The sequence below is a fragment of the Choloepus didactylus genome, chromosome 13 (genome assembly GCF_015220235.1).
Source record: "Choloepus didactylus isolate mChoDid1 chromosome 13, mChoDid1.pri, whole genome shotgun sequence".
Lineage (NCBI taxonomy): Eukaryota > Metazoa > Chordata > Mammalia > Pilosa > Megalonychidae > Choloepus > Choloepus didactylus.
Window position 1 is genome coordinate 93,040,285 of NC_051319.1, and position 10,186 is coordinate 93,050,470.

Here is a 10,186-nt window from a genome sequence, read left to right on the forward strand (position 1 = left end):
ACGAAGTTTAGAATTCAAAGTAACAGTCCCCACCTAAGGTGCAGGCAGAAAAATACTTCTTACCTGAAATTAGTCAGATGGGAAGTAGCGATTAAGTGACAAGGACTGTAACCCCACCCAGGGTGTGATGTCTGCTTAGAAATCCACTCAGGGACAACATTGACTCTGGATGATCTCATAGGGAAGGTGGAGAAGCCGCGGTTGCTTATATACATGGCCACTCTCCTCAGGCATGGCTGATGCAGCTGTGGTGACGGTCCCCGAGCAGCCTCTGCTTCATAGCCATCCCCACCATGAAGGTCATCGGGGGCGTCCTTCTGCTCTGTACAGTGGCCCATTTCTGCAACAGGGCAGGTGAGTGAAGGGTGGACAGTGCCCCATACATCCATGCAGCTTGTCTGAAAAATCTTTCATTGGATGTGAGCATCCGAGAAAAATGTGTAGTTGTATGGATTTAAAGTGTATTGTTCTGTAATAGAAACGGCCCTTGTCTGGGAAGGGAGAATCTTAGGCCCCAGCTGGTGATTGAGGGATTTGGAGCTAATATCGTTCCCTTTCATGGATTCTGATTGTCATCCATGGAACAAAAAAATTGAATTATCTTCTCCATAGTTCTACCACCCCATAACGACACTGGAAATAAGTGCTATTTGACACTATTCTTCAGTGAAATGATACAGAACTTGAATGTCTCCCTAGATCAATCCAGGAGGATCAAAATAAAACACAATTTTCCATTGGCCAGATGTCCACCATTAGAATTTTATATGGTATGAAATCAATTAAAATAAGAATCTAGTACCTTAAAGGCATTCAATTACCTTCTTGTATCTCATTAGGAGGGAAAGCACATTAAAGATGGTGTTTCTCAGGCTCTTAGAAGTGTGACTGCAATGCTACTTGCACTACTATTATATAAGTTTGGGCCATTATCAAAGACACAATGAGCTCCAAAAAATATCTGGCGGCCAATCACAGGAGGAAATATGGATAACTCTCTTGCCTGAACCAAGGGTTTACCTGTCACTTGGTCATTCAGTTTCCTCAGCAAATAGCTGAATAGCTGGAATTTTGTATAAGGATGGGGTATGCGCTAAGACTATTGCCAGAGGAAATGCAAAATTGTTAACCTGTAGGACCTATTGGACCTATAGGACCAAACTTACATTAACTAATTAGATTTCAAGACTTTGCCTTATTTTAACATTTCTATATGCTTTTCTCTTCCAGAAGCTGCCAGTCTGTCTTTACCAATGGTGAGTACAGTACATACATTGAGTAAATTTTAATTTCAATTCCTATTGACTCTCATTTAGTCAACAAATATTTACGGAGCCTATCGAAAGATGAATGCAGTGTGTTTAGGGGGACATTAGGGGAAGGTAGACACAGATGAAAAAATGTACTCTGCAATCCAAATAGCAGCTGAAAAAACATGGCCTACATATAAATAACCATATAGTGCAGACCTACTCTAGAGTTAAAGGAGAGAGAAATGGCTGCTAGCTGAGAGGTTGGTGTAGTCTTCACGGAAGGTACAACATGTGAGAGGCAGGTCAGAGTTGCCTTCGCTAATTGCACAACCTCTGTATTCCATCCCCAACTCTACTATTTAACAGCATTTATCTTATTCAAGTTATCTTCCTATTTCAAAGTTGTAATTTCCCTCTCTCTAAATAGGGATATTACTAGAGCCTACCCTATTCAGTTGTTGTGGAAATTTTAAAAAGAAAATTCAGGTAAGATACAGATATACTGCCTGGCACAGAAATGCCCAGTAATTGCTGAGTGCAGTAATAATAATTGAAGTGATGGTAGTAATGCTATTATTTGTCATTGTGATAACAGTAGTACTAATACAAGTAGCAGCAGCAGCATCAGAATATTTGAGCTGGGACATCCAGGATGGCATTCTTGCTGCCTGTCCAATAAAGTATAGCCTAGCTTGGGGCTGGGAGAAAAGCAGACCTTTTATTTCTGTCACAGATGGACTGCAGCATTTACAAGAAGTACCCAGTGGTGGCCATCCCCTGCCCTATCACATACCAGCCTGTCTGTGGCTCTGACTACATCACCTATGGAAATGAATGCCTCCTGTGTACTGAGAGCTTGTGAGTACCTCATAGGAAGAATAAGAAGGTTGGGTTCAGCGTCCTCTAGTGCAAACCCCTCCTCTTCCCAGGAGCCTAGTTAAGTCTCCATAAGCTGTGCTCATTCCTATCCAGAAGAAGCTGGTGGGGATTGAAAACTGATTGCCTCACAGTCAGGACAGGTTGGGGCTTCTCCTCTACTAGCTTGCTTGGGTCCATTCCTGTCACAAAACCTCCAAGTTCTGTTGTCAATTGAGAGAACCCAGTAAGATCATGAGTTTTCAAACTGATATCCCTGCAACATAGAGGTTCTATAGAGGCATGTCAGGAGTCAGAGTTACCAAGGAGTTAAGGTGGAATTTGTGGGGTGGTCTCCAACCTCTACTTCGTCTTTTGACTGCCTTCAGTAATCGAGCTTCACCCAATATCTTGTTCGAAGAAAGGGGCAGAAGCAGAATTCCCCTAACTTTGCACCAAAAAAAAAAAAAAAAAAAAAAATTAAAACCACTATCCCATATGACTTCTATGATATTTAATAGCCTTAATATAGCTTGATTCTTGGACAAACTGTGGCTGATGGTCCTTTATTCTCTCCAATTTCCTAGAGGTTCTAAACATCTGTAGTTCTAAGAGGGATGAGGCTACCACAAAGATTATTCTTCATCTAAAATAGGGGATGCAAACTGTCAGAACTTGGACCAGAATCCCATGGACATGTTCTACTTGGGCCTTTTGTTTGGCCTGCACAGTGTTTTTGAAGCCAGTGTAACTAGGGGAATGTCACTTCCTCATTGCTGGACATGCCATTTAGCACTTACTGTCTTACATCAAGGTCACTTTGCTCACTGTTGATTCCCTGATCTTTTGGGTCACTGGGTCACCGGATTTTGGTCACTTAGCTTAGATCTTATGAGGTTTTCTTTTTCTTTTTTTTTCCATCTTTGTAATTATCTTAGCAAGTTAGAATATCAAACTAGGGCTTCAGGCCACAAGAGAAGGACAGGCCTAAATATTTGTTCCACATTCAGAAAATTATATTTAAAAAAGGGGAAGTTTCTTTAACAAGTCTACAGACTGGGCCCCTGACCTAGAAATTTACATGTGTTCAAGGGTCATTGAAAGGGGAATGTGGTGAAATTGGTAATGCCAGATCCAGCCTCATCACAGGCCCTGCTGACCTGGAAAGGCCGAGGGGCGAGGCACCTCACCTTTCATCATCAGACGCCCATCTGCTTTGTTGTTTTAGGAGCCTGAGCTCTGGGATTAGTGAAGGCAGCAGGGTGGGGTGGAAGCATCAGTGCATTAGGCAAATTCTGCCCCTGCCTTTGTCAGAATCTCCCTGTAGCAAGGGCCTCCTTTCACAGGGACTCAGTTTCCTCATCTGTAAAATGAGTTTTTATCTCACAACTTCTATAGCTCCTTTCAGCTTTAATATTATATGAGTCCCTCTTGAATTAATGAATTTTATTGTCTGTCTCACAGGAAAAATAATGGAAAAGTTCAATTTCTTCATGAAGGAGCATGCTAACTTCTTCACGGAAATGGTAACAGAGAATGGTATCTTCATTGTCACCTACAGAATCCTCAGGCTCATACACCCTTTTCGTCATCTTAGCTGATGTGCCGAGTGAGGGGCAGAGCCAGATTTGGAGTCATCTTTTTTGGATGGAGAAAACTGTTGTGCTCCCTCTTCAAAATTATGCTTCACTGGCTGACTGGCTTCTTTTTGCAACTCAATAAAAGAATCTCCTCAGAGAGTTTATCTTTACTTCTGCGGGTCTTTGTTTCTTAGATCAAGACCTAAAATCTCAAGTTAGGAAGAAAACTAATACACATACAAAGTTTGCTGTTCCAAGAGAAAAATTTGTACAAATAATCCCAAATGGCTTCTAAGAAGCACACACATGCACCAGTGAACACCTCATCTCTCCTAGAGTCCTTATTAGTCAGCAACCATCACTAGGAACTAATCAATGAGCCATACTAATTCCTTGTATCAGTCCCTTTACTAAAGTTCCTTAAAAGGTTGTCTCCTGTGACAGCATGTTAAAGTTGGTGGATTTGGGGTATCAGAGGAGGGGGGTCAGGGTATGCTGGAGTTTTGCAACTGCTCCTGTAACTATGAATTTATTTCAAAAAAAAAAAAAAAAAAAAAGGTTATCTCCTTCTTTCTAACCAATCGACCCCCCAGAATGGAGGTTTTCCTGCCCATTTCTTGTTACTAGAAGCATTCTACAATTGTTTTCCTCTTGCCTCTCCCCTTGCTATCCTTTCTGCTACAGCTGTAACAGAACATCCTTGGCACTGACTACTACATTGCTTGACAAAGGTTTCTTGAGATCCTCTCCAAGATTATCCTCCCATCCCTGTAAAATACAGATACCACTGTTTATTGCTTAGGGCTCAAGGAAACATTTACAATATTAGTAAATGGCAGAGATGGAGAATTCATTCTTAGTAATGAGTTAGAGTTCTAAACTTCTATGGAGGATGCATATGGGACTACAACACCCTGGAGCACTCTCTATTAATGAACACAGCTCACAAGCAATTAGTAACCCAGATTTGGTCTTGGTTTGTGGTTTGTGGCCCGCATTTTCTCCTCCCCATATTTACCCCTCCCCTCACTTGCTCAGAACTAGTCTTGGCCCAGAGATTAACAGAGGATGGTCTAGTCCACCTACAGCACTGCCTCAAAGATGCAGTAGATATCTTACCTCCACACAGATTCTTCAAGGAGAGAGAAAGAATCCATAATTTTGGTGGCTGCTCCTTCTCCATCTCCACAAAAGAAAACTGAGTTGAAAGGAGACTCACAAACTATTGTCCCATGTATTTAATATCTATTCTATTGCTGGAGTTTTATATAAACCACATAGTAACAGACCATCCCAAAGATTATGACATACTTAACATGGTCAAGACAATTGAGACAAAATGTGAGTCCAAATCAGAGTCAAAGTCAAAGTCAAGTGCATGTAAAGGTCAAATTCAAAGACAGTCAAGCCAGGTCATTGCCAAGTCAACTACGGAAACTGCAGAGAAAGAGAGAATTAAGAATTATCTGAGGCAAAGGGAGCAGTTAAAGCAGAGTTAGGAGAAAAGGAGAAATTGTGATCTGGGAATTGAAGGAACCTGGAACAGGTGGTCAACTAGAACAGCAAATGGGAATAGCAAGAGGAGTAAAGAAGTGAACAGGGAGAGATGCATTTGAAAGTAAGCAGTTAAAAAGAGGCAGGCCAAAGAGAATGGGACAGGAGAGTAATAACTTCCCTAGAAATTAACAATTAAGGGACAAACAGGAGCAACCAGAGAGGAATGTGTCTTCAAGAGGAGAAATTTGAGAAGGACTCCTGACTCCTCTGTGTTCCACTCTCCCTAGGGGTTTCTTCTTTTCTGATTTATTCCCGAGAGGTGCACACCCATTCCCATCTCCATGACTTTCAGCACCTTCCTCAGTGCCTCCTCTATTTCCTGAACCTTCTCCTGACTTCTTAGCTATGTCTGCTTCCTCTTCTGGTCCACTGGGCCAATGGAGTTCACAGGTGTCTCCCATCACCTGAACTGCCACATGGTTTTCTGCTCCCATGTGCTCAAAGTCACAACTATTCAGCTTTCTCTCACCTTTGTTTCCCTTCTGCCCTCTGTGGCCTAAAAATTGTCTCCTCTTTCTTGCTCCATCAGTTACTTTCTTGTCTTCTGTCTTTGCTTAATTGAAAAGCTCCCTCCCATTAGGTATTCTTGCTAATTCATCTGCACCCACTGCCTCCCTGTGAAAGCTCAGCTCTCCTTAAATACATTTCCATTTCTAGGTCTCTCATAAGTTAGACCTGTCTCCAATCTGCTCCCATGAACACTGTTTCTCCACTCTGTTTTCTGTTTCTACACCCTGTCTACTGATGGTCTGGTCTCCTTGCCATCCTCAGTCCATCACCTGCTCCTTTTTCCAAACACTTTCATCTCTCTAAATCCGTCTTTCTCAGATAGCTACTCATATTCTCTCTTCTGATTCTTCTGGTCTTCATGGTTTATCTCTCTTCAGTGACTCCCCACTTTTCAGCTGTTCTCTTTTCCCAGTTCTGAGCTCCTACCCACACTGTTTTGTTCATCAGTTCTTCCCTTCTGATTTGCTCACACCTGTTCCTGTGTGTGAAGCTGTTCCCCTCTCCTAAATTTCTTACATCTCCATGGTTCTCCCAATCTGCTATGTTCTTCTCACCATTTCTATCCCTCTCATCCTCTCATATAATCACCTTCTCTTGTCTTTCCTTTTCTGTTTTAAATTGTCCCTGCATCTAATACCATTTACCATGTCTTAAGCCTCTGAGTTTTCCTAGTGCATCCCACCAATCTTTCATATCCATCTTCAGCTGTATCTTCTAAGGAACCTTGATTTCCCTGCTGTTCCACTCTTACCTAACTTCCCTCTTCCTCCTCTATTTCCTTCAAACTTCTGGCTCAATTTGTACCTCAGCTCTTCCCATTCTTCCTCTGACCCCATTCACATATCCTCAACTATCCTTGATCCTCAGAAGCTTGTTTCTCTGTTGCCTACACCTCATCAGTTCTGTTTTGCTTCTGGTGGTTGCTTAAGTGACCCAGCTTCTTATTTTCTGAGCTGCTCCTTTATCCCATATTACCCTCATATCTTGTATTAATTGCATATTCTCTGCTGCTCCCACCTCCTGAGATTTTCCCCTACTATTCAGTGTGTATGCCATTAGCACTTTCTTCTCCATATTTAGCATATCCTAAATTTTAGCTCTTTCTCCCATTTTTTCTTTTGATCTCATAAATTGCTCCAATATCTTCATCTCTTTTCAGCTGTTTTCCTTTCAGCAAATGCTTCCTCTAGTTTTTTCCTCATCCCATATGAAATTGGAATTGGCGATAATCCCAAGACTTCCAAAATAACTACAAGTATATACCACTATACTGGCTGATGTATTTCCGTTCATTTTACAATTATAATTCATCTTCTGTTGTGATAGCTTTTCCTGGTTTAGTTTACTCTCCATGTGTCCACAGCACTTGCTTCCTTCCTTCTATTCTCTCTATTTTTCTCTCTCAAACTATTTCCTTTGGCTTCTCCTGGATCATGGACCCTGCTGAGAGTCTGTCTCATCCCCAGTTTTACTCTTTATTTTTATACAAGGATAAAAATCTTTTATCAGAATTTTAAGTATTTATTTAAATAGCCACAATTCTTTTAAGCAAAAATATCATTTAACAGCAAAGAAACAATCCAGATTCTTGAAGATGACAAGCTGTTTATCCTCCTTATTGACACACAAGGTTTTCTTTCAACACCCTAAGAAATAAGTGTTCTTTGTGTTTCATAAATAGACATATTAGCATTTTCTCTTTAAAAATCTAAAGTAACATATGAATACAAAAATATCAAGACAAATCAAAAAGTACAATTAAATTCTAACAATTCATTGTTGAATTCTAAGTATCAAATAAAATCATGTTTATAAAAAACTAGCTATGTAACTTTAGTACCTTAACATGTAAAAATGCATTTTAAATAGTATAGAGCAAAAAATATGTAACACTGATAAAAATCATCACACATATGTTTAAGGAATGGTAAGTTTTTGTAACTACAAGTTCATTTCAGGAATAATTATCATAGTAATAATATTATAGCAAACATGATCAAAATAAGCCAGTGAAATGCTAATCATAAGGTTTTAAAAATATATTTTTAGGATAAATTGGCAGCTTCTAAGGAGGAGCAGACAGAGGTTCTCTTTCAGTTCAAAGTGGCATCATTTAACCTTCTCCACTGAAGGGAGTTATGCAAATAGAGCCCTAGTGGCCTCAGAAAATAGGGTGATCGGAACTGAAAGATGATCTTAAGGCATTGATCGGAACTGAAAGATGATCTTAAGGCATTCAGAAAACAAGAGCATGAGAGGGGGCATGGAATTGTTAAATATTGCTCACTTTTCTTTGCTTACTGAAGTTCATCCACATGGTTAAATTATTTTAAAGCCAGTGAGGCAAACTGCATTTACTGTTTTTGTTTAAATTCACTGATACTGAACCACTCATTCATCCTAAGTACTGGATGAGTTCTGTATTACTCTGTGCAATGATCTGTGCTAGGTACCAGGGACAGAGTAGAAAATGAGAGAAGCAAGACTCCTTTCTCATTGTGGTTTGCCTTCCAGAAGCAGGAGACTGACAGTACACAAATACATGTATAATGACAGGTAGTGATGAATGCAGTGATGAAAACAAATTAAACAAGGTCATATGCTGGGGAGGAGAGTGGAAGTTACTTTAAATTAGGTGATCAAGGAAAGCATCTCTTGGTAGATGACACTGGCATTGAGAATTTAGTGATGAAAAGGAACCAAGTGCATGAAGATGAGCAGGGAATTGTTCCAGGCAGAGCAGTACAAATGGCCTGAGATGGAAATATCCTCTCTGGACAAAGATCTAGGAGCAAAGTAGAGTGTACAAAATGAAATCACAGTGGTAAGTAAGAGACCAAGTGTTGCTTGATTCGTGGAACAAGAAGTCACATGGCATCCTGGGAGGAGTACTGAACTTGAAGTCAGGAGACCAGGAATCTATTACAAACAGACCTTGGGCAAGTTTCTCTCCTCTCTGGACTTCAATTTCCTCATACCTGAAATAAAGTACTTAAGTAAAATAATCTTTAAAGGTACCTCCCAAGTTAACAATCAAATCTGTAAGAAGCAGCTGAAAATTTAACATAACCAGCTATACCAGTATTTTGAGTAAGCAAGAATTCAAATTTCACAGCCATCCTTCTGGGCACTCATGCTTCCATTACCTTTAAGACACATCCCCAGGCTTCCAGAAATAATCAATTATTTTATGTAAGATTTGAAATTTGAACTTCTCAGTTTTGAGTTATTTCCTGGTGATAATGATAGTATTTTTTAGCATTGAGGAAACTGTATATTGTTGAAAGACATTTAAAGATAGGGGAGTGACCACTAATTGTAACAAAGGCAATATGCCAAAGCTAAATGTCTATAAGAGGGAATATAAGCGAGAGGTATGGGATTCTTGGTTGTGGCAGTGTTGTCTGAACTTTTTAATGTATTTTATTTTATTTTTATTTTTATTAATTCATCTTTTTTTTTTCTTTTGGCTTTTTTCTCCTCTTCCTGTTTTTTTGTGGAAGAAATGGAAATGTCCATATATAGTTTGTGGTGGTGAATGAATAACCATGTCATTATACCAGGAACCACTGATTGTTTACTATGACTGAATGTTTAAAAAAATAAACAGAGGGATACAAAAATGAAAAAAAGATAGGGGAATGATTTCCAAATTTTGAATTTCAATAAAATTGACATGATAAAGAGTAGAATAGAAGAAAATTTAGAAAATTAAATTATAGCGTGGGAAAAGTTTCTCTAAGTACAATGTCAGAAAAATAACTCAAACCCATGAAGAAAAAATATTTGAACACATGAAAGTTAAAAACAAGTATGTTCACACACACACACACACACACACACACACACACACACACATACACACACACACACATATCATTATACTTATCATCCTGAATTGTAATTGACTGGCCATTTGTTCATTTTCCCCACTCTACTGCAAACTCCTCAAGGAGAGGGACTCGGTCTTTAATCTCTCTAGGCCTACAAAATTATTATGTTCATTATTATTGGAGGTGATGAACATATGTCTGTTAATGGTTGCAATAACTGTGAGATGCCCCCAAATGCACTTGACTCTCAGCAGCTCTCAAACACTCTTGAGATAAAGGAAGGATTTGGACGGTCTTAAGTTCAAGGTATAGTTATGGGATAAAATCATGAAATAACCATTTTGTCCCAGTTTTCTCTTCAGCCTAATTCTAGGTCATCTACCATTTCATTGTCATTGCCACTGCTGTTGTTCACACTTCAAATGCCACACATAGAATTAAATCTCATTTGTATTTTATCACTTAAAATATTTATCACTTTTTTTATGTTCTGTTTAATTCTCTTCTGAAAATAATAAAAGCTACCTGAAGCCTGATTTTGCACACCAAAAATAAAACCAAAAACAAATGTGTTAAAAGACACATTAATGGTATTCCA

General features: G+C 39.3%; 1 protein-coding gene across 1 annotated transcript; it reads left to right on the forward strand.

The window, feature by feature from the left end:
- Positions 1-293: 293 nt before the first annotated feature.
- Positions 294-3,618, forward strand: SPINK7 (serine peptidase inhibitor Kazal type 7). The gene is made up of 4 exons (XM_037802086.1): positions 294-354; positions 1,231-1,256; positions 1,987-2,111; positions 3,573-3,618. Exons 1-4 carry the CDS (start codon positions 294-296, stop codon positions 3,616-3,618), a joined length of 258 nt encoding a protein of 85 aa, XP_037658014.1.
- The last annotated feature ends 6,568 nt before the right edge of the window (positions 3,619-10,186 follow it).